This window comes from Nannospalax galili, unplaced genomic scaffold, assembly GCF_000622305.1.
Source record: "Nannospalax galili isolate Female #2095 unplaced genomic scaffold, S.galili_v1.0 scaffold1272, whole genome shotgun sequence".
Lineage (NCBI taxonomy): Eukaryota > Metazoa > Chordata > Mammalia > Rodentia > Spalacidae > Nannospalax > Nannospalax galili.
The window spans coordinates 1882563-1908381 of NW_008332402.1; the positions used below are offsets into that span (position 1 = coordinate 1882563).

The following is a 25819-nucleotide window of genomic DNA, read 5'->3' on the forward strand; positions in this document are numbered from 1 at the left end:
TTTTTTAAGGACTGTGGGGTTTTTAAGGTTGTGATATTAATGTTGTGATATTAATGTTGACATCATAGCTTGGGGACAAGAATTGGAAAGCTTATGGTTTAATAGTGATGTGTTTGTGTGTCAAGTTGACAAGGGGTCAATTATGCTGGATAGCTTTAGTGTCAACTTAACACACCTGGGTTGAGGGAGCCTCAACTGGGGAATTGCCTCTATTGGACTGGCCTGTGGCCATGTCTGAAGGGCATCTTCTTGATGAGTGATGTGGGAGGGCCCAGCCCACTGTGGGTGGTGCCACTCTTGGGCAGGTGGGCCTGTGTTGCATAAGAAAGCAGGCTGAGCAGGGGCCAGGGGAGCAAGCCTGTAAGCAGCGTTCCTCCATGGCCTGTGCTCCAGCTCCTGCCTCCAGGTTCCTGCCCTGAGTTCCTACCTTGGGCTCCCTGATGAACTGCATGTGACCTGGGAGATGTAAGACAAATAAACCCTTTCCTCCCCAAGTTGGTACTGGTCAGAGTGTTTTGTCACAGCAAATGAAGAACAAACTAGGACACCCTCCCTGCATCTCTGGAATGAAGCTTACTTGATCATGGTGGATGATCTTTTTGATGTACATCTATATTTGGTTTGCAAGTACTTTGTTGAGAATTTTTGCATCTATGCTCATTGAGGATCTGGGTCTATGGTTTTCTTTTTTGGTTGTGTCTTTATCTCGTTTGGGTATTAGAGTGATGCTGGCTTCAAAGAAGGAATTTGGGAGTTCTCCCTCTGTTTCTAACATTTTGAATAATTTAAGTAGTATTGGTGGAAGGTCTTCTTTAAATGTCTGGTAGAATTCTGCTGTAAATCCATCTGGGCCTGGGTTTTTTTTTTAATTGGGAGGCTTTGTATTACTATTTCAATTTCCTTGTGTGTTATGGGTCTGTTTAAACTGTTGATCTCTTCTTGGTTTAACTTCTTTTGTGGTTCCTATGATTTTATATATCCATCCATTTCTTTTAGGTTTTCAAATTTAATAGTGTATAGGTTTTTAAAGTATTCCCATATAATGTTCTGGATCTTTGGGTGTCTGTTGTGATGTTTCCCCTTTCATCTTTGATTTTATTGCTTTGGACTTTTTCTTTCTTTTGGTTAACTGGGCTAAAGGTCTATCTATCTTGTTTAGTTTTTCAAAGAGCCAGCTTTTAGATTCATTGATTCTTTGTATTGTTTTCTTTGTTTCTATTTCATTAATTTCTGCTCTGATTTTTGTTACTTCTTCTCTTCTGCTGGGTTTGGGTTTCATTTGTTTTTACCTTTCCAGAGTCTTGAGTTGCAGTGTTAAATCATTTATTTGTGCTCTTTCTGATTTTTTAATGTAGGCACTTAGAGCTATAAACTTCCCTTTTAAGACTGTTTTAAAAGTGTCTCTGAAGTTTTGTTGTATTATATTTTCCTTTTTGTTGAATTCCAGGAATACTTTTATTTATTTAAGTTCTCCTTAGACCTACTCATCATTCAACAGTGTGTTGTTTAATCTCCATGAGTTTGTGTAGTGACTAGAACTTCTTCCAGTGTTGATTTTAAGCTTTATTGCATTGTGGTCTAATAGAATGCATGGAATTATCTCAATTTTTGTTGAGATTTCTTTTGTGCCCCAGTATGTGGTCAATTTTTGAGAAAGTTCCATGGAGTGCTGAATAGAAAGTATATTCTTCGGTGCTTGGGTAGAATATTTGAAAGATAGCTGTTAGGTCCATTTGATATGTGGCATCATTTAATTCACACATCTTTCTGTTTATTCTTTGTCCAGTTGACCTGTCTAATGGAGACAGTGGGGTATTGAAGTTCCATACTATTACTGAATTGGGGTTAATCTATGTCTTAAAGTCTTATAGTGTTGTTTTTATGAATTTTGGGTGCACCAGAGTTTGGTGAATATATGTTCATGATTGTAATATCTTCTTGGTTAATTCTTCCTTTAATCAGGATGAAGTGACCCTCTTTATCTCTTCAGATTAGTTTTAGTTTGAAGTCTATTTTGTCAGATATTAGAGTTGCAACCCCTGCTTGTTTCTTAGTGCCATTTGCTTGAAATATTTTTTTCTTTCCTTTCACCTTAAAGTAGTGCCTGTCAAAAACAAAAACAAAAACAAAAAAAGTAGTGCCTGTCCTTGAAGGTGAGATGGGTTTCTTGCAGACAACAAAAAGATTAATTTTTGTTTCTCAATCCATCCAATTATCCTGTGTCTTTTGACTGGGGAGTTCAGGGCCGAGAGCACCTGATCTGGCCTCCATCTGGAGTAGGGGCTAAGAATTCACCAAACTGCCTAAAAGCACCTGGATCCATCCTCCATGTTGTGGTAGCATTCCCAAACCTTCCCCTAATCACTACATACTCAACTCCCTAACTGAGATTACCTGAGACCCCCCCCCAAGGTCCCAGGGGTAGACCTACCCTACTGTAGGGAAGAGACCTTAGCAGAGGGCCTGAGAGTGACTGATCTGGCCTCTGCCTGGTGTAGGGGCTGAGAACTCAGCAGACCGCCTGAGAGTCCCAAAATCAGGTCTCCCCTTAGCGAACTTCCCAAAGTGTGCTCTGAGTACTGGCTAGTAGGGATCCAACGTTAGAAAGAAGCCTGAGTGTACCTGACTGGAACCTGACTTGGGTCTCTGTGGGAGCTCCAAGTAGCTGATCTGAAGCTATCAGTTCCCTCCAAAATAAAATCCGAGAGACCCTGAAAAGCAGCTTACATATTCAATAAGAAAACAACCAAGGCACACCAATAACACAAACAGAAGCAGACTTCAACTCAACAAAAGAAGACTTGAGTTTCATACCAGAAACATAAAGAGCAAAGAAATCCACATGCCAAAATTGCAATGGAAAATTACTAACAGGGAAAACAAAACAGCATGTTCCCACCAAACTCCACCAGTCCTGTGGAAGAGTTCTACAAGGAGAACCCCCTAGAGATAACCCAGGACACAGAATTTAAAAGAACAATTATAAACATGATCAAGGAATTCAACGAACTTAAAGAACACACGAACAAACAAATCAAAGAACTAAAAGACGATAGGGATAAACTTCTGACTGAAATCACAAAAGAGATGGAAACATTGAAGAAAACTCAGACTCAAATGAAGAAGGAAGTGCAAAACTCAGTAAGTCAATTTGAAACAACAGGGGAAAGCCTCACTGCTAGAATGAATGAAATGGAAAACAGAACATCAACACTGGAGGATGAAGTTGAAGAATCATTGCCACTCAAGCAGAGATTATGGAAAATGTTAAAGAACACAGGAATGGAACGTGCAGGATATGTGTGCCACCATGAAAAGACCAAATCTATGTGTCATAGGCATAGAGAAAGGAGAATTTCAAATTAATGGTATTGACCAGATCTTAAACGGGATTGTAGAAGAGAACATCCCAAAATTAAGGAAAGGTATCACCATACAATACAAAAAGCCTATAAAACACCAAATAGGACCAGAAAAGACACTCCCCACGGCATATCAAAGCAAAAACACTAAATGCGTGGAACAGAGAGAATACTGAAAGCTGCAAAAACAACAATAACAAAAAACTCAGCAACTCACAAATAAAGGGAAACCCAGCAGAATCACAGCTGACTTATCAATGCAAACTATAAAAGCCAGAAGAGCCTAGAACAAGGTATTCCCAGTTCTAAATGACTGTAGATGCCAGTCCAGGATACTTTACCCAGTAAAAGTGTCTATTATAGTTGAAGGGAAAGAAAAATCTTCCATGACAGGAATAGACTGAAAGAATTCATGTCCACAAAACCCACCCTTCAAAGAATGCAAAGCAGCAGAAAGACCAGAGAGAGGCACAGCTAACCCCAGGACAGCAGAGAGAGGAACAGCTACACCCCAGGGCAGCAGAGAGAGGAACAGCTACACCCCAGGGCAGCAGAGAGAGACCAAATGAAGGTAAAATTGTGGAAACACAAATTAGACAAAGCATGAAAACAGCCATCAAAATGACGGCAACCAATACACACCTTTCAGTTACAACTTTAAATATCAAGGAATGGTTTTACACCAAGGCTAACCATTCCACAGTCACTCCTGCGGTCCTGCAGACACACCCAGAAGCCTAGAACCCACTGTTGAGTGACAAGAGAAAAGATTCTTACCTGTTTCAGGAGCTTTTTCCCTCTACTTTTGTAACCCATGAGAATCTCAAAGCTGGGCTTTTTGGGTCTCACACCTAGGGTGAAGAGACATTCAGTGCGTAAGTGCTTTTGAAAAGCAGTATCTAGGAAGTATCCAGAAGGAAACTTACCGTTTTTTTTTTCTCTACTGGGTATTGAACTCAGTCATGCACATGCTAAGGCAGATCACTGAGCTACTTCCTCAGCCCTCGTTTGACTCTCTCTCTCTCTCTCTCTCTCTCTCTCTCTCTCTCTCTCTCTCTCTTTTTTCTCTCTGTCTCTCAAATTTTTCTGCTGTTTTTTTAAAAAATATTTTCTTTCTTTTTTTTTGTGTGTGTATGAATGTATTGCCTACATATAAGCAAGTGACCTTCGGAAGTCAGAAGAGGGTGTTGGATCCCCTGGAATTGGTGTTACAGATGGTTGTGAGCCGCCATGTGGGTGCTGGGATTCGAACCTCAGTCTTCTGCAAGAACAGCCAGTGCTCTTAACTGTGGAGCCATCTCTATAGCCTCATTATTTTTGTGTTTTGAAAAGGATCTCATATAGCCTTGGTTGGTCTTGAACCTCTGACCCTCCTGCCTCAGCCTCCCAGGTTCTAAGATGACAGGCATCAGCCACCATACCTGGATCTCCTCCTTTGAGCTTTTGTTGTTGTTTTATTTTGGTTTTGTTTTATTTTATGAGTCAGTCTCAATGTAGCCACAACTGACCTGGAACTTGCTGTGTAGATCAGGCTGGTCTCAGATCTCACCAAGATTTACCTGCCTCTGCCTCCAGAGTTCTGGGATTAAAGGCATGCACCACCACACCTGGCAGTCTTCTGACTTTTTTTTTTTAATTTCATGATAGTGTTTCACTAAGTTGCCCTGTTGGGCCTGAATTGTAGTCCTCCTGCCTCAGCTTCCTGAGTAGTTAGGATTACAGGCCTGTGCCGCAAAGTTACCTTGATCTTCCCAAACATTCTTTAAATCAGTAATTCCAAACGCTCATGAATGCAGCCTCCCCATCCCAACCTCAGTACCAACCCTCCTCATATAATGCTCTTTTTCAGAGCTGCTAAGAGGCTAATATGTCTGGCAGATTCCTCCCTCCTGTCACGGCTGACCCTAACTTCTTCAATGTTAGGACACACAAAATGACACAGTGTGTGTCAGGAGGGAGGAGGCAGAAGTAAAGGAGGCCTTCTCAAATGGCCTCTGATTCTGGAAGGCATGAAAATATCATATACAGATCATGGTCAAAATAAAGATTGTGATTGGTTACAAAATAGTAGCTTATTATGGGACTTACATGGTTTTTTGTAGTTTAGAGGTGCTGGAGATTGAGCCTCAGTACCCCAAATTTGGTGTGCCTGGAAGAAAAGAGAAATTGATACCAACCAAGCCAGGCATGGTGATACCTGCCTCAGATGGCAGCCCTGGGGAGCCTGAGGCAGGACAATTCTGACTGGCCTGGGGTACATAGCAAGACCATGTCTCAAAAGAAATAAGTAACAAAACCAAACACCAGCAGATGGTTCAGCAAGTGAAGTGCTGTGACAGAAGGAGGACTTAGCTCATCTCCTTAACACCCACGAGAAACCAGTGAGATGGTGAGTGTCCATAACCCTAGGACTGGGGTTTGGGGTGAGGGTGTGGGAGGTGGGGGTGGACAGAGACAGGCTGCCCTAGAGCTCACTGGCCAGCCTATCTAGCCAGTCAGTGAGGGTTCAGTGAGACTCTGTCTCAAACAATAAGGTGGAGAGTGATAGAAAAAGACTCTTACAGTTGACCTCTGCCACCCCCATGCACCTACATATACTCACATACCATACACACATGCACAGACAAACGACAAACCCCACTTTCACAATAATAGACATCTAACAAAATCCCTTTATCAGTTGTTTCCTAACTCCCATTCAAAAGGCATTTTGAAACCACTGTCAAAATTCACTGTAACAGGCAATAGTAAAATGGAAACAAAATTAGAGGAACTATCTATAAACTAGGACAGGTAAAAGAGTCGAATCCTAATATGTAAACAGTTTACACAAATCATTAAAAATCTAATGACCCTAAAAGACAAATGGGCAAAGGATAGGACTAGAGAGCTGGCTCAGTGGTTAAGAGCACTGGCTGCTCTTGCAGAGGACCTGGGTTCAGTTTCCAGTACTCACAAGGTGACACAACACAGGTGCACTTACATACACACCTACATGTCAAACACTAGTACACAATTTTTTTTTAATTTAAAAAAAGGAAAATGGAGAAAGAAGCCGTACTATTGAACCTCATTATTCATGGATTCCAAATTTGCAGATTTACCTACTTGCTAACATTTTCGTGCAATCCTGAGGTTAATGCAGCAGTTTTTAGGTCATTGAGGAACAAGCACAGAGTAGTAAAAAAGTAGAATCACCTGCCATGCGCCTTCCAGCTGAGGTCCAGCGAGGCCAGCCAGGCCTTGTCTGTGCTCTCGGGTAATAAGTGTCTTTTATGTCGTCTATTTACAGCTGCATTTTCTGCATTTTTATGTTCTTTCATTGGGGATTTTGCTGTTTAAAATGGCCCTGACCATCGTCCTGAAGTGCTGTGTAGGGTTTCTAAACACACAAAAGCTACAATGTGCCTCACAGAGAAAAGACCTACATTAATTAAACATCATTATAATGCAGTTAGTCACAAGTTTAATGTTAATTAACAGCATATATTAATGAAGTGTCTTCAAACAGAAACATCCATAAAAACAAAGCTACATATTGAAAGTTCACAAAAACATTGTGACTAAAGGCATGCAGGAACCTAACTTTATACATGCCATAGGAGCATACAAAATGTGACTACTGGGGCTGGAGAGATGGCTCAGCAGTTAAGAGTACATACAACTCTTCCAGAGACCTGAGTTCCATTCCCAGTACCCATGTAAGGCTGCTTACAACAAGTTATAGGATAACTTCAGTTCCAGGGAGATCTGATGTCTCTGGCCTCCATAGGGACCTTCACTGACATGCACAGACCCACATCAGACACACACACACACACACACACACACACACACAATTAAAAATAATAAAAATAAATCTTTAAAAACACAAAGCCATTGGGGGCTAGAGAGCTGGCTCAGTGGTTAAGAGCACTGGCTGCTTTTACAGAGACCTGAGTTCTCTTCCCGAACCCACACTGTAGCTAGCATCTGTCTGTAACTCCAGGTCCGGGGATCTGACACCCTCCTCTGGCCTCCATGGGCATTGCACACACATACATGCAGGCCAAATACTTATACACATAAAATAAAAATTAAAAATTAAAAAGCCTACTTTCTGGCCCCCAAATTTCACTTCTGGAAATGTAGTAAGATGAATTGACAATCACATAGGTGTATTTTCAAATTCTAGTCATCAAAGCACTGTTCATAATAATTATAAATAACAAAATCCCCTAAATGGCTGGCAAGTGGAAAACGAAGGGAAAAAATGCAAAAGAAAAAAGCCAGATGAAAGACATGGTACATTTCAAACTCCTGATGGATTCACTCAACAGGATACTATGTATCGATTACTATGATTTTGTTAAATCTGAAAGAGGTCCATGAAAACACCGAGTGATATTTACAGAGGTCAAGATCCAGTATGACTTGGTCAATATACTGGACATATATATCTTTATGTATATACAAGCATATAGATTTTTGAAAGGGAGATCACTGAAATGTAAATTGATATTATCCTCAAGGAAGGGAAAAATTTCCTATAATTTTTCCTTCTTTCTTTTGCAGGGCTGAGACTTGAACCCAGGGCCTCCTTGCACGCCACGCAAATGCTATATCACTGAATCCTGCTTTTCTTTTGTCTTGTTTCTCATTGCATCATTGTATGAATGTTTTCAGAGACAAGCTGGTTTTGTTTTAACTGTGGCTATACTATATATAATTATTGCCATGCAAGGGAAGTGGGGGGTTGTGGTAAAGGACAACCTAGCTGATTGTTTCCAGTCGGTAACCTTGGTTACTTTTGTATGCCCGAATTGGAAGTTACATACACAGTAAGTACACAGAAATGTTTGATGAATGAGTATTCCTTTTCAAAACTTATCCCCTTTTAGCTTGTCTTTTTTTGTGTGTGCGAACAGTATTCAGTGTTCAATCACTTACATACGCTCCTAAAAGATAACCGAGAAGTGCTGGCACTTACCACTTTGTGCTTCAAGTTGAGTGAGTTATACAACGGTCTTGTTATATCGGGGAGTCCTGCTTGCAGATGGAGAGGCAGTCAGAATGAAATTCCTTACAAATGAGGTGATTACCCACACCACACACTACACTGCCTTTGTTTCTCTTTAGTGCTTTAGTATTTGAGCAGCAGAGTGTAAGACATCAGGTAAAACTGTGACTGGCATTTAAATTCATAGTAAACCTCCAAGAGCTTTGAGGAGGAGCACACATTTCATGTCTGGAATGTGACCCACAGCTTGCACTTTTAGAATCAGAGGGAACTAAGACTATGCCAGATTCCAAGGTTGTACATTTCCCTCAAGGTCCTGTGAAGCTCAAGCAGATCTTATAACTTCCATACCCTAAAACTTACCTAAGTTTCACCATACAGTTCCGTGCTTTCGGCAAGCTTACCTACCAAATGATGTGACCACCATCGCGGTAATCCAATATGAGAGCATTTTTATTGCCCCAGTGAGCTGCCTCATACCCATTTTCGGTTAATACCCATTCCTACTAGAGTCCCAGAAAGGTACTCATCTATTCTCTTTATACGTTTCCCTGTATTGGACATTTCATATAAATGAATCTTGTAGCATGTGGCCTTTTGCCTAGATTCTTTCAGCTAGTATAATAAGTTTGAGGTTATCAGTTTTGTAGTTGTTTTAGTATTTTGTTCTTTTTTAAAAAAAAATCAGAGTAGTATTCCACTGTATGAATGTATCATTTTGTTATCCACTTACCAGTGATGCGTGTAGGGTTGCTTCTGATTTGGGCTACTGTGGGCACTTCAGTCAACATTCCTGCACAAGTCTTTGTACAAACAATTTTTCTTCTAGTTGTTTGTTTGGTTAGGGGGTGGTGGATGGGTGGGGAGTGGGTTTTGAAATAAGGTCTCTGCATAGCTCAGTCAGATCTTAAATTTGCTCGGTATCCCTGGCTGGCTTCAAACCCACGTTCCTTCTTTCTCAGCCTCTTGAGTGCTGGAATTACAGGTAGGCACCACCATACCTGGCCTATTTGTGGAATTTCTGGATTCTATGATAAATTTATGTTTAACTTTTAAATTTATGTTTAACCTTTAAAAAAATTGTCAAAGCATTTTCCAAAGTGATCATACTGTGTTATATTCTCACTGTCAGTGAGGGAAGGTTTCAGCTTCTCCACATCGTCACCAACATTCATCATCTATCTTTGAGAAGATAACTAGGCTAACGGATGTGAAATAGTATCTTATGTTTCTATTTTTAATTAATTAGCTTCATGTGTATGAGTGTTTTGCCTACATGTATGTAAGTGCAACAGAGCCATGTAATACCCATGGAGGTCAGAAGAGGGCGTTGGATCCCCTGGAACTGGAGTTACAGATAGTTGTTAGCTGCTGGGGACTGAGCCCAGGTCCTCTGCAAGAGCAGCCAGTGATCTTAATTGATGAGCCATCTCTCCAGCCCAAGATCTCATATTTCTAATTTCTATTTCTCTAATTACCAATAATGTTTTATTCTGTTTTTATTAAAAATAAGAAAAATGTTGAAAGGCAGCCTTACTTGGCATAAAATGATTGGTCTAGTCACTAAGCATGAGTTGGGGAGGAATGGGCTTTGGTTATTTGTTTTTTTGTACTTTTTTTTTTTGGTCTTTTTGCGAGAGAGTCTCCCTGTAGTCCCAGCTGTCTTGAAACTCAATATGTAGACCAGGCTGGATCTTGAATAGAGATCCACCTGCTTCTGCCTCCCAAGTACTAGGATTAAAGGTGTGTGCCACCACGCCCGGCTTGTGTGTGTGTGTGTGTGTGTGTGTGTGTGTGTGTGTGTGCTATTTTATGCTCATAAACTTTTTTTTACTGGTATATATTCTTTGAACATAGTGTGTCTTGTAGAGGTCTTTCACTTCCTTAATTAGGTTTATTCTAAGATTTTTCTAAACTGTTGTGGATGGGAGTGTTTTTCTGATTTTTTTTCTCAGGATGTTTGTGTTTTGTATACAGGAAGGCCACGATCTTTGTATGTTAATTTTGTATCCTGCCCCTTTGCTGGAAGTGTTTATCAGCTCTGAGAGCTTTCTGGAGGAGTCTTTGGGGGTATTTTACATAGGATCGCATTATCTGCAAGTGAGGATGCTTCGACTTTTTCCTTTCTTATTTGCAACCCTTTTATCTCCTCTTCTTATTGCTTATGCTAAGCCTTTGGACATCATATTGAATAATAGCAGAGAGAGTGGACACCCTTGTCTCGTTCCAAATTTTGGAGGAAAAGCTCTATTTTACCCTCATTTAGTATAATGTTGGCTATAGTTTTCGCATACATAATCTTTATTGTGTTGAAGTATCTTTCTTCAGGGCCTTTTTATACTGATACACTTTTTAAAAAAGATATCTTGAAGTCAAAGAGTTTGATGTTTAACTAAAGAAAAGCCCAATTTCCACAACCGCAGTGAAAGCAGATGGTTGAGAAGCTCTGCTTCACAACCACACAATCAGCTGTGATGGTTCCACTCTACTGAGTCTCACCCTCTCAGCGCTCTCTCTGTGAGACCCAACCTGCTTTGGCCACCAGAGGCTTGACTAGTTCCTGTAACCCCTTCCTTTCAATAACAAGATGACAATATTATTAATGGGTAAATGATATGATTCTGCAATAATAAACATCTACGAAATGTAATTTTGAGGCATTTGGTGTAGTATGAGAAAAAAAATGACAGCAGGTTTCACAGTAGCCCATTGTGTAAGGTCACACTTGTGACCACCTTTTAGCCATCATTTCTCCAACTCTTCAGCCTCCGTGTGGAAAGGAACACCAGTAAGCTTTCATGTGCTGGAATGTGTCTGGCTAATAACTTTTCCTTGCAAGTTTCAAGCTGACAAAATCTTGGATTTCCTTGAAACTTTGAGCTCCTCAAAATGAAGGTTCACGAACACAAAACGATGATGAACGGTGAAGAGAAACTGCTCTCCGTGTCTGAGTACTGTGCTCTTAAATTGTATACACGCAGAGGAGGGGATTTAGATGAAACATAAGCATTAGAATAGCACTTAACCTATAGTCCACAAACAACCTGTGAGGATCCAAGATGTCTGAATTTTGCGGATAAGAGTCTTTTTGGAGATTTTTCTGAAGACCAGAGCTTTCACCAGAGTTTTCAAAGTGTCTAAAAAAATACAATGTATCTTAGAGAGATAGTTGTTAACCATGGGGCTAGATTACAGAACAGATATTTTTCCTCACAGATTTCTAAGACTCAAGCATTCAGTAGTCTCCATATTAGATACAAATTATTCTGTCACTAGTAAATTTCTTGGGTGTGATAGTAGTATTATGGTTATGTGGAAAAGCATTCTTACTTGTGGAAGACACGCTAAACAGCATTTGAAAGCATTGCTCTGATGTCTGTAATTTCCCCTAAGAGTCCAGCAAAAAAAAAAAAAAAAAAAAAAAAAAGCACATGCAGGTATCGGTATATAGAAATCCAGGGCAGGCACCAAGCCTGACAACCTGAGTTCAGTCCCCATGACCTACATGGTAGAAGGGGAGAATCGACTCCCACAAGTTGTCCTGTAACTGCCACACCATGTCACACTCATCCCCTCCCCAAATAAATAAGTAAATAAATAAAATGTATATTTTAGAAATTCAGATAAAGTAAAATGTTAACAAATATGGCAAATGTTAGAATTTGATGAGTCCATGACGGAATTCTGGTACTGGTGATCATATTATTTCAACATTTAAGTTGTTAATAAAAGAATAAGATATTCATTTGTCTGCCTTAACTTCACAATTACAAGAAAGTCATTACCATATTTTATAGGTGGCTAAAATCAAGCACAGACATGTGCACACGCGCACGCACGCGCACACACACACACACACACACACACACACGCACAAATTAGGAAAGTCTGGTATGGGTATCCCAAAACACATTTGAACTATAATTAAAGACAGACCCAAGAAAAATGCTTCATCTTTTCCTGTCTTTGGCCATCTTAATTGAGCCCCTCTTGTGGATGGACCCCAGGTCTGCTCACACAGCCCACCCCAGTCACCACTGTGCTAGGAGTGTAGCTTTAAACTCTCAGACAAAATCAATCACAACCACCCCTCATCCATGTTATGTCAGAACAGGAAAATGCATGCAATCACAGATGGCATCTTGTGACCTTCTTAATAACAGGCTTGGCTGCCAAGGTTCCCTTGTGTCCTGGCTCTGCAGGGAATTTGGAAACTGTTGCCTTACACTTGAATACTTTCCGGCAAACACATTTAACCATTTATTAGTCAGTTTCCTAATTTAAACTAGAGAGAGCAAAACAAAACAGAATTCCCAACACCTGAAGGGACGCTGGTATTTCCTGAGTACAGAGGCCCATCCTGGGATTCTTTAGGGCCTGCTGGCAAAGATTGGCCGTAGCTATCTGCACAGTGGGGACCTCAATTCCAGGCCAAGAGCTTATCACGCTGCCTAGTTTTCCTGGTGGCCAATGTGATCCTTTTTCTCTTTCTCTGTACTTTAAAAGAAATGTGCACTGTGGTGCCCACCTAGCTAAGGGAGACAACCAGCTATTGTTCTAAAATGATGGCTACATTTGTTTTCTCCCCCTATCTACAAGCCTTTGAGAGGGAACCGACACTGATTCTAACCACTCCAACAGCTATCAAAATACCTAAAAGCAAATCCTGAATCCATTACCCTAGAGCCCAGCCTTGGAAGACAAAAGAAAAATGAGGAGGAACCCAATAGAGGGATGCAACATTTGAAATTTGCCCTGTTCTGACTTTTTTCTGGTTCCCTGTCTAGTACTTGTAATGCTAACTGCTCTTGCCTTTGCTTCTCCTTCACATCGCGTATTCATCAGTCAAGGGCTTTCTTTTCTTCCTACAGATAAGAGTTATGGAATTTGAGCGTCTTTTTGATAGACCTACTGAAGGGGTACCCCAATTGCCTCACCCTGCATCCCTGTTTAGCATGGAAGAAGACAGAGCGGTCTGCATCCCAATTCTCTATGAGCAATTTGGGTAACCTCTTCAGATGGTGGTGTGGTAAGAATAGGAAGTAGGATCTGCCTAGGCAGACAGGGTGAAAAAGACCCCAAAGAAAAGTAGCCAGTTTCTTGGCTAAAACTCACAATGTCCTAGGGACTCTTAGTAACATACTCCATTCCAAAGGCCAAAAATGTCAAAAATATTTGGGAGCTTTTATCTAATCCTTAAAAGATTTTCAGGTTACCTCTTCAGAGGGAGGGAATGTTAGAGTAGCCAAAAGCCCCATTAAAAAAATAAATAAATCAAAGAAGAAGAAAGAGTACATGAAGTTATCAGAAAAAAGTGATGGGGAGATATGGGAGGAGTTGGAGGGGAGGGAGTGGGCATGGATTTGATCAAAACGCCTTATATGCATGTAATGAAATTCCCAATAAATTATTTATTTTTTAAAAAAGAAATGTATAGACTTCTCACAACAAAGCGTATGCAAGTTGGCCAGAAAAACAATGAAATCATAGTGTGAGAAATTCCCTCTGGGGCCCGGAGAGATTGTTCAGTACATAAGAGCGCTTGCTGCTCTTCCAAACGACCAGGCTCAAATTCCAGCTCCCACAGGGTAGCTAACCCAGGGTAACTACAGTTCCAGGGAATCTGTTGCCCTCTTCTGGCCTCCATGGGCATTGCATGCATATGTGGCACCTACATACATGCAGGCAAAACACTCATACACATAAAAATTAAAAAGAAAGAAAAACAAAAAGAAATTTCTCCTGCTCTGACAGTTCACACCCCAAGTAACTGTGGAATCCTGAGGCAAATGAGGCTTGTTCAGGTCTGGTCCCTGTTCTGCATACTCTGGGCATCAGTGGCTATCAAGTTCCACAGTGGGATGGAACATGGTGAGGGAAGTAGTTAGGAAGGGAGCAGTGTGACCCTCTGTCCCCCAAGATCCCACAAGGAAACTTGCCTTTGATGGTGTCAGAAGACAAGAATGGCCCCAGGGAGAGGCAATGTGGGCTCTCCTGCCAAAGCTTTGTGCCAGAACAGACCTGTAAGGGCTTGTACCAGAAGCAAAGTAGCAAACTCTGTCCCTGTCAGGAAATAAAGGGGAAGATGACTGGAGGAAGGGAGGGCTATTCTCAGTGTATGCACAGTGAGCCAAGAGTGGCCCCTTGAGCAGAAACAGCTCAGTTGATGGCTGGAATATTGTGTGTAGTCACAGAGAAGAACTAAATCTCTTTTGTAGAACTGGCAGGTGTGTTTCATCCTATGTTATCTCCCTGTAGAGCTGAGGACAGTGAAAGCCTTCCAGTTGACCTCATTTCTAGACGTCAGAGGAGAAAGAAGCCTTGGAGAGTAGCTGCTACTCAGATGCTCTGTAAGGAAAGAGCAGGCCTGGGCATGAGGGAGCCCCAACTAGAAAACTTGTGCCCAAAGCCTACTTTCTTCAGGCATGCCCTAACCTACCCACTTCCACCTTTATCCTGGGTCCCCAGCTTTAGTAGCAAAAAGCATTAGAAGCGGTCCAAAAGCAACAGAAGTGGCACATCCTGGAGGCACGATCAAAATGAAACCAGCAAAGCCTGGAAACCACAAGACAGCAACCTCACTAAAAAAATGAAGAGAAGTCTTTTCTTTGCCGCAGGCCTCAATTGCTCTCATAGGACCAGCAATTCATATGCTTGCTTTCCCTCTCACCAGATCATTTTTACTATCACTTATTACTAATATAGATGCATATTCTCATATTTGGGGTCTGCATAGTGTATTAGTTACTTTTCTGCTGCTGTGATAAAACACCATGACCAAAAGCAACATAAGGAAGAAAGAGTTTACTTTGGGTAATGATTCCAGAGGGCTAGAGTCTCAGTGGTGGGAGTGGGGGCTATAGCATGTTGGCAGGAGCAGGAAGCTGGCTAATTAGATTTTTATTCACACATAGTAAACAGAGCAAACAGAAAGTGGGATGAGGTGATTAACTCTCGAAGGCCACTCACAGTGACATACTTCCACCAGCAAGTTTGCACCTCCTAAAGGTTCCATAACCTTCCCTAACAGTTCCAACTGGGGACCAAGTGTTCAAGTATGTAAGCCTATGAGGGAACATTTCTCACTGCAACAACCATATTTGGCTTCTTGGACTATATCCTAATATAAAATACATGTAGTGCAATTTTGAAAGTCCCCATAGTCTTTAACAGTCTCAACACCATTCAGAAGTCCAAAGTCTCTTCTGAGAATCAAGGCAATCTATTAACTGTGACCCACTGTTAAATAAAAAACAAATTACATATTTCCAACATACAATGGCACAGAATATACATTTTACCATTCAAAAAGGGAGGAATGGAGGCATAGTGAGGAGAGATTGGACCAAAGCAAAACTGAAACCTAACAGTGCGAATACCAAATCCTGTAGCTCCATGTCCAGTATCCGAGGCTTCAGCTTCAAAGGGCTTAGATGGCTCCGCCCCCTCCCTTTGCTGCCTGTAACATACATCTCTCTTTTGGACTGGTTCCACTCCACGCATGCAGCTCTCCTTGGCAGATGTCTCATGGCTCTGGCCATCAACATCTTGGGGTCTCCACCATGACCCAGGCTTTCCTTTTACAGCTTCATGCAATGGCCTGTCAGGGACTCAGACCATGCCCCACAATGCCTGGCCTCAGGGGCTGTCTGAAACTATGGAAGAAGAACCCGTGACTCCCTCAGTCTAGCATCCTTCTTGTCTCCAAAGCCAGTACTGTGTGGACAACATTGGCAAATTCAGTCAGCTTAAGATGGACCCTCACCTCCTTGGACCATATTAGCAGCAGCTTTTGTAGGCTGCTCCTTTCTAGAAGCAGGAAATTCCTTCTACTCTTCCTGTTCATAAACCAAAACTTTAGCTGGGTGGGGTCCTGCCCTGGCAGCACCTTTCCTTCCTTTCCAGTGCAAAGTGGGAAGCTGTTTTCGACAGAGCTAATCTCATTAACAAATAGAGCCTCTTTTTTAGAACATGACTTTGCTATAATATTAAGCTTCCTATTGATCTTTTCCTCTCCAAATGGCACATTTTTCATTTTTCTGCCCCATTTGTTGTTCTTTTATTAAATCTGCATAAGATTAATCAGTAGTAATCATGTCACAAATTCAACATTATGCTGTGTCGAAATTTTCTCCACCAAAGATACTAGTCTATTACTTTTTAACTTAGCTTCATGCAAGTTCTTAGGATATAGGCAGAATGCAGACAGATTCTTTGCTAAAATAGTCACATGAATGGTCTAGCCCAGTTGCTAATAGAGTCCTTGTTCCCCTCTGGAACCCCATGAGCCATGCCTTCACTCTCCACATTATTCTCAATACAACTGTCTTCCAGGCTCCTACTAGAATGGCCCACTAACCCCTTCTTACAGCATTCAATGGCTTTTCTAGTCCAAAGTTCCAAAGTCTCCTGCATTCCTCCAAAAATCAAGGTGGTCGGGTTCATCACAGCAACAGCCCCACTCACAGTACCAACTTCTTAATCAAATTACAGATGTATGTTTCATATTTGCAGTTTGCCTAGCTTATCTTCTTTTTCAATATTTTATTTTATTATTTCCATTTTATGTGTATGAGTGTATTGCCTGCATGCATGCGAGTGCACCCGTGTTATGCAATGCTGTGGAGGTCAGAAGAGGGCTTTGGATTCCCCTGGAACTGGAGTTAAGGACAGTTCGAAGCTGCCATGTGGGTCCTGGGAATTGAACCCAGGTCCTCTGCAAGAGAGTCAGTACTCTTAACTGCTGAGCCATCTCTCTAGCCCTCTAGCTTATCTTCTTAAGCCCATTAGAGAATCTAGAACTAAATTTATGCACATGTGCTACTGTGCCATGTGCTGCTCAGCCATTTCATTTTTAAAGTATTTTTATTTTAGTGGCTACTACGTAGGGTTCTAAAGGCTATCGTTTAAAACACTCAATTGTGAAAGGTTGTCTCTATAAACCAGATTCTAATTTTAAAATGTAATTTATAAACTATCTTTTGGGAAAGAATTGTAAATTACAAATTGACTTTATAAGAGACTATCATTGTGAAAGAGGAGAAACTAACAATGGCCACTGATTGACAATTATAGGATGTGTTAGTTTTTCTTATGTGACTAAGAAATCAGTCTTAAATACCTAAGAAAATCAACTTGGCTTATGTTTCAGAGTTCCATTCCATGGTTGACTTGGGCCATTGTTGTGAGGCAGAACAAAATGGCTGAAAGACTGTATCACGGTGCAAAATTACACCCCCCTCCCATGGTGGCTAGAAAGGGGGTCAAACTCCTCCTCCTTCTCCTTTCATTCCATCAAGTCCCCAGCTGGAATGTGGTGCTGACCAAATTCTTTCTCCCTCAGTTAAGCATGTCTGCAAATGTCCTCACAGACACATCCAGGAATGTCCTTGTCTAGTTTCTTAGGATCTGCCAGTCCAACCAAGTACAGAGTCAAGACTGACCACCGCACAGGGCATCTGTTTTATGCTGAGCCCTATGCCAAGTACTGGAGATTCATGAACAAAGATGATAAGGTGTTGCTCTCATGAAACTTCTGTTCTAGAAGGATAAAGAGTTTAAAAAACAGATAATAAATATGAAGACATACAGAAAGCAAAGTAGGTATTAAAATAGCGATTAAGAGGGAGAGAATACAAAGAATTTAATTCTAGGGGCTGGAGAGATGACTCAGCCTTTAAGAGCACTGACTGCTCTTGCAGAGGACTCAGGTTCGGTTCCCAGCACCCAAATATGGCTAACAACAGTCTGTAACTCCAGCTCCAGGGGAACCCACACCCTTTCTGGTCTCCATCGGCATTGCGTGACACGGGTGCAGTTACATATGTGCAGGCAATACACTCGTACACATAAAATAAAACAATACATAAAAAAGATTTTATTTTTAAATATGGCATCCAATTCTTTCTCCCTCAGTTAAGCATGTCTGCAAATGTCCTCACAGACACATCCAGGAATGTCCTTGTCTAGTTTCTTAGGATCTGCCAGTCCAACCAAGTAGAGAGTCAAGACTGACCACCGCACAGGGCATCTGCTTTATGCTGAGCCCTATGCCAAGTACTGGAGATTCATGAACAAAAATAATAAGGTGTTGCTCTCATGAAACTTCTGTTCTAGAAGGATAAAGAGTTTAAAAAACAGATAATAAATATGAAGACATACAGAAAGCAAAGTAGGTATTAAAATAGCGATTAAGAGGGAGAGAATACAAAGAATTTAATTCTAGGGGCTGGAGAGATGACTCAGCCTTTAAGAGCACTGACTGCTCTTGCAGAGGACTCAGGTTCGGTTCCCAGCACCCAAATATGGCTAACAACAGTCTGTAACTCCAGCTCCAGGGGAACCCACACCCTTTCTGGTCTCCATCGGCATTGCGTGACACGGGTGCAGTTACATATGTGCAGGCAATACACTCGTACACATAAAATAAAACAATACATAAAAAAGATTTTATTTTTAAATATGGCATCCAGGAAAGGCCTCTCTGAAGAGATGAACATTTAAATTTAGACCACAAGGATACTGCTTAGCAGAGCTTAGACCATGTATTCCAGAAAAGAACAGCATGTATAAGGGTCCCAAAGCAAGAAATGGCGTTTCCGACAAAGACGGTGTAGCTGGAACAGAGTGAGCAGAGCTGAGAGGACAGCTGAGGTGACAGTGGAAGGACGGGAGCATCGCAGCCACACAGCCTTATAGGGAAGCAGGATTTTACAAGTCTGACAGGAAACAGAGAAGCAACATCTTGTTTACACAACAGTATCTCCCTGTGGAGAGACTGGATTGGGTTGACAAGACATGGCTCATGAGACATCCTGGTTGGTTCTTGTTGCTTCTGAGGTTGTTTAATATTGGGAGAAGGTGTAGAAGAATTAAAATGGGATTCAAGGAGTAGAAGGGAAGTGCGGATGCTACAAACAGGCAGACCTACTCTTGAAATCACACTGCAGATCATGCACATCTCTCCCTTTGAATATTATTTGATTCTTGTCCATATTCTCCATACTGTGTTCTGTGGTGCGGAAATATCCAAAGAAAATCTTATCCATGCTGCCACTCTGGGTTTTGGTGTATTCACCCATATAAAACCCTTCCCAGTAGGTTACATCTCCCAAAACAGCAAGAATGAGAAAGACACTGTTGCAAAGCTAATTCAAGGACCTTTTGGAGCAGGTCAGTAGTGAGAGAGATACAAAGCTGAGACCAAGAGAAAGCAAAGTTGTAGTCAGTAGCAACAGGCCCTACTGACCCAACATGCATCCCACCATAGAGCTGTTTGGGCAGAGAACTGAACAGAAGTTTTTGATTAAATGCAGATTGCTGTAATCCAGCATAGCAAAGTAAATAGAAAGTTGATTGGCCATTTGTTTGTTGTATTTTATGATACTTGATTTTTATTGGTTACTGCTCTGTTCTTGAATCTGAGAGGTAAACTTATGATAGGCCATATACTCTGGTCCAGGAAACCAGGTCAGAAAAACCACAAATAGATCAAACACTTAGGAAGAAAAATCACGTTACTGTATAAGGAGAACTGCTTTAATGTAGACAGAATAAACAGGACGGAACTCTGAAAGGATGTTATGAAAAACAGTTTGAAAATGTTTTTTTCTATGATGATTGCAGATCACACTTAAGAACAGGCCATAGGGCAGGAAGGACTGGGGAGATGGCTTAGTTGGTTAAGAGCCTGCAGTGTAAACATGAGGATCTAAGTTTGGCTCCCCAGAACCCAGGTTAAGCTGGGCATAGAGGCATATGCCTGCAATCCCAGCACTGGGAAGGTAGAGACAGGAGGATTCCTGAACCTTGCTAACTAGCCAGCCTGGCTGAATCAATGAGCTCCTGGTTCAGTGAGAGACCCTGTCTCAAAAAATAAAGTGGAGAGTGGCCAAAGAGGATGTCTGACATCAAACACTGGAGCACACATGCATCCATGCACCCATTTGCATATGCTCCACTACTACCACATACACACACATACACACATGCACGCACCTGCAGTCTGGGCTGGTGACATAGCTCAATTGGTAGAGTACTTGCCTAGAATGTGTAGATCCCCGGGTTGGATGCCCAACACCCGTAAAGATAGCAACGTAGTTCCAGCACTCAGGATGTGGATTTCAACTACTTAGAGAGTTCGAGGCCGACTTGGGCTACATGAGACCCAGGAAAAATAAATAAATAAAAGATCAAAGGGGAGGTAGGAAACAAACAAACAAAAAATACACATTGTCTATTGGTTAATAATTGCTTCTGCTGCTAAAGTTACACTTCGGACTTCTGCCCACCCAGCTGTAGGCCTGAGAAGCAGGTGATCACTGGGGTTAATCTGAGTTCTTAAGAACACGAACAGCAATATAAACGGGGACAGGCTGCTTAATCTCCCCAACTTGAGCTCACCTGTCTTTAAGCTATGTAGTATGTTTCAGTTTTTGTTCTTTACTGCACAGGGAAGAAAGTCTTTCCTGACTTTAATAACAGTGCAAATAGCTGCCTTTCCTATATCTTGCATCAACAAACCATAGAGGAACACTGAAGTCCCATCTCAAACATGCTCTTCCCGTAAAGTCAAATTTTATTAGGAAAGTCAGCAGACCATCAACCATCCAAGGAAAACATTAAAAACTTTTATCTCTATTAGCTAGCAAATATCCAGAAGGTTACAGAATAACTCTTTCTATCACTTAGTCCCCCCTGTCTCCACATATTAAAACTTTAAATACCTCATAAAATGGCAAACATTACAGAATATGTAATTAAATACTTAAAGTTTTAATTTGTGATTATAATTATCAGTCATATGAATCCTTCAGGGACTCGACCCTGAGAGATGGAAATTATGTGGGAAAATCTGTTTCCTTCTCAAAATCAAACTTGCTGGCAGTGGTGCCTTCTCCCAGGGTACATGCAGGTGGTGTTAGGATGAGGCTTGCCAGCCAAGGTATCCATGGCTGAGCTCTCTGACCTCACATTGGAATATGCAGAAGGGATGTCCTTTCCAGAAGGAAAGGGTGAATAGGGCATATCTTCCTGGTCCTTCACCCCCCCACCTGTAGGTTGAGATGAAGGACCTTAGGGCTCTAAGGGATGTTAAAATCCTGAGAGGAAGGAAGTCTGTATTCCTGGAACACCATGTGGACAATCAGCCCACAGAACAGCCACTTTGGACTTTATGTGAAGAAAGATATTCCTCTATTGTGTAAAGTAAGTGGAGATGGGGTTTAAGTGTTATTATAGCATCTAAGGTTAATCACATTTAACTAAAGCAGGTAAGTTAGGAAGTATATTTATAATTAGTAAGTATAGTTGGCCTTTGTAGATACAGTTGACTAGCTGGTGATTTCTAGTCTTGGTGTTTCATCTTAGTCCACTGATAACACACAGATTATCAATACTTTATCAACAAAGCCTCAAGTTCTGGTAGAGGGTACATCCTCGGACTAATATAAAAGAGGGGAAAATGCTTTGGAATCGCTGTGATTTTTACAAACTATATCCTGGGTGGAATGTGTTTACTTCCCTGCTAGAGAGATTGTGCCTTCTTTAGCAATGGAAGCCATATGGACTACAATCAAGAACCTAAACGTGGAGAATGACATCAGGAAGAGAGTGGGACAGGAATTTGCTATCACCATTTCCCTAGCATAGGTTGATATGAAAGCACAGATTCCAACCACAAACACCTCTGTTAGGAGGCCAGACCCAGTGGGGAGGTTCTGACAGAACTCTAAAGTAGAAGACTCAGCAGCAGATGCATCGAAGGCCAAGAAGACCTGTGTCACTTGCCCTGTGTCACCGCTCTGTCAATGCAGCAGAGCCCAGAGCCAACAGAAACCTCAGCGGGATTTCCTCATGGGAAAGTAGGAAGCACTAAGAGAGCACCTGGCTCCTCCTGCCATGCAAGATGCCACCGAAGCGGCCTACTTCTTCCTGACCCCACCCAGAGCCCTGGGATGGTCAGCATGCTGGGTGCTGAGGGAGGCCAATGCCCAGGAACAGAGGTAGGAACTCATAGCACCCTGAGCCTGGAGATCAACAAAGGACCACGCATCCTACCTCCGGCTTCAGAAGTTCTCCAGGAGGCCCACTCAGGATCTGCTTGTGATGCATCACCCAGAGATCACCTCAACTGACCCCACAAGCACCCCAAGTGTTCTACGTGACTTGCCGTCCCTACCCTGGATGTCCAGTCCTTGTGGGTGCCCCACAGAGCGCAAGCCTCTACAGGTGGAACACAAGGGCAGTTAGCTGACTCTGAGGGATTGGAAGAAAGTACACAAATTTGGACATTTTTTTCTCTCAGGAAAACAACAGATTCCTGTCATCTGACCTGGCTTTGTGAGTTGGAGAGAAAGCATACAATCTTAACAATTCCCACAAAGATGGTTAGAGTTAGGGTTGGGGTTAAGGTTAGGGTTAGTTAAGGCTAGGGTTAGGGTTATTTTAAGCAAGTACGAAGAACTACAAGGGAACACAAACAACTTGGGAAAAATCAGAAAAACAGTAACTAAAAGTTCAAGAAAGATATAAATTTTTAAAAAACAGTTATAGCCAGGGGTGGTGGCAAATGCCTCTAATCCCAGCACTCGGGAAGCAGAGGCAGGTGAATCTCTATGAGTTCGAGGCCACCCTGGTCTACATAGCAAGTTCCAGGCCAGCTGCAGCTACAGGGAGACACTGTCTCAAAAAGACCAAAACAAACAAAAAACAGATGTAAGTCAGAGGACACAAAGCGTATTGACAGCCAGGATGAACAAGTCTATAGACCTACTGTACAGCACAGCACTATAAGTAATACTGTGCTGAGTTCAGGACTTTACTAAATGAGTATATTTTAGCTGTTGTTGAGACAATTCTCCCCAAAAGGTAACATGTTGATATGACAGAATATGAATTTTCTTCTAGTAACCTCTTTGCTGTCTATCTGCGTCCCATAGGTCATGTTGTAAACCCTTTTTGTACCCAATAAAGTTAATTGAAAACAAGCAGACATTCTGGTATTGAAGAGTACAATGAATGAAATGGGAAAATACAAAAAAGGAGCATCAAAAACTCATTTGATAAAGCAGAGAAAAGAATATGAATCAGAGAGGAGTTATCTGACATCCAGTCAGAGAAGGAGAGGAAGAGAGGGGGAGGGGAGATCGGGAGGTGGGCAGGAGAACGGAAGGAGGACATGAATTCTCTTCGAGAAAACAGATGTAAATATTATGTCAGTGCCAGAAGGGAAAAAGAAAAGGACAGACTGAAGAAATGACAGCTGTGAACTCCCCAAATCGGGGGCGGGCTCTCCATAAGTATGGGAAGCTCGGAAGGTCCTAGATTCAACCCAAATAGGACTTTGCTGAGAAACAGTTTTATTAAATTCTCAAAAATCAGACATAAAGGGTTGGGGAAATGGTTGAGCTGGTAAAGTGCTTGCCTTGAAATGACTGAACTTGATTTTAAGAACCCATGTAATAATATCTAGGTGTGGATAGTGTGTGTTTGTAATCCCAGCACTGGAGAGTTGGAGGCAGGTGGATCCCTGGGACTTTCTGGCCAGTCAACCTAGTCTACTAGGTGAGTTCCATATCAGTAAGATATCCTGTCTCAAAATACAAGGTGGACAGTGCCTGAAGAATAACACCCAAGATTGTCCCTGTTCATTGCACACACACTCGCACACACATATACTCAACATGCACACATACACACACACACACACCGGGCACAAAGAGAATTTTTAAAGTAGATAGGAGATTTATCCTGACTTCAAATTCTATTACAAAACTGTAATGGTCCAAACAGTATAGTACTGGCATGAAAACAGGTACACAGGCCCAAAGAACAGAATAGAGAGGTCAGAAGTAAACCCACGCACATATTGTTAACTCATATTCAACAAAAGCCACTCTAGTAGTTATTTTCCTCATTGCTGTGACCAAGTACCTGACAAGATTGAACTCAGGAAGGAAGGGTTTATTTTTAACTCTGGTTTAAGGAGGGAAACTGTCCATCCTGGAGGCCAAGACATGGCAGGAGGCCACAGTGCCACATCAGTCAGGAAACAGAGTGCAGACAGAAGTGTGGGACGGCTATGAAACTTTAAAGGCTGCCCTAAGTGACTCAAGTCCTCTAGTAAGGCTCCACTTCCTAAAGGATCCACAACCTTTGGCACCACCAACTGGTGTTCCAGTGTTCAAACATATGAGCCTGTGGAGAACCCTTCTCACTCAAACCACAATAGCCCTCAAGAATATGTAACAGAGGGGCTGGAGAGATGGCTCAATCCTTAAGAGACCCTGGTTCGGTTCCCAGCACCTACATAGAAGCTAACAACTGTCCATTAACTCCAGTTCCAAAGGATCATGCACCTTCTTCTAGCTTCCATGGGCATTGCATGACATGGATGCACTTACATACATGCAGAGAAAACACTCATGTACATTAAATACAAACAAATTAATAAAATTTAAAAAAGAATACATGGTAAAGAAAGGACAGTCTCTTCAAAAATTAATATTTGGAAAACTGAATCAGTATACAGACAAAACAAATTAAACATTATCTTACACCATCGACTCAAAGTAAGTTAACAACAAATACAAGACAAAAACCATAAAACTATGAGAAAAACTGAAAAGGTCTCAACATTAGTCTTTTGAATAATATTTTATTTATTGTTTTTGTTTTATGTGTATAAGTGTTTTGCCTACATGTATGTACGTGCACCCATGTCATGCAATGTCCGATGAGGTCAGAAGAGGGCATCGAATTCCCCTGGCACTGCAGTCACAGTTATTAACTGCCATGTGGGTGCTAAGAATCGAACCTGGTCCTCTGCAAGAGCAGACAGTGCTCTTAACCATGGAAGCATCTCTCTAGCCCCCATCACATAATTTTTTATGATACCAATACAGGCAATCAAAGCTAAAATAGGCAACTAGGACTCCATCAAACTAAAAAGTACCTGCACAGCAAAGAAAGCAATCAACAAAATGGAAACTCACACTGCATAATAGGAGAAAAAAAATGAGCACTGTCTCAGATGAGTTGATATCCAGAACACATAAAGAACTTATACAATGCAGGAGCAAAACAATAAAATAAAATGATTGTATTAAAAAGAGGCAAAGATGCCAGGCATGGTGGCACACGCCTTTAATCCCAGCACTCGGGAGGCAGAGGCAGGCGGATCTCTGTGAGTTCAAGGCCAGCCTGGTCTACATAGTGAGCTCCAGGTCAGCTGGGGTTACAGGGAGACCCTGTCTCAAAAAGACAAAAAAAAAAAAAGCAAAGAAATGTTTTCCATAGAACTCAAACAGAGGGTTAAAAGCACATCCGAAAGGTATCATTAATAATCATTAGAAAGACTAAATAAAATCACTATAACATACCACGCCTCTTAGTATAACTCTTACCCAAAAGTCAAAATACAAATGTTAGTGGACATGCGATAAAAAAAGAGATCTTG

At 41.6% G+C, this 25819-nt stretch overlaps 1 protein-coding gene across 1 annotated transcript in view; it reads right to left on the bottom strand.

The window, feature by feature from the left end:
* The window catches only part of CUNH4orf51 (chromosome unknown C4orf51 homolog), a 51568-nt gene that overhangs the window by 6199 nt on the left and 19550 nt on the right, over nucleotides 1–25819 (bottom strand). The window contains 3 exon segments of the mRNA XM_008827491.1: nucleotides 4140–4213; nucleotides 5451–5511; nucleotides 8332–8390. Coding sequence (XP_008825713.1) covers nucleotides 4140–4213; nucleotides 5451–5511; nucleotides 8332–8390 — 194 coding nt within the window.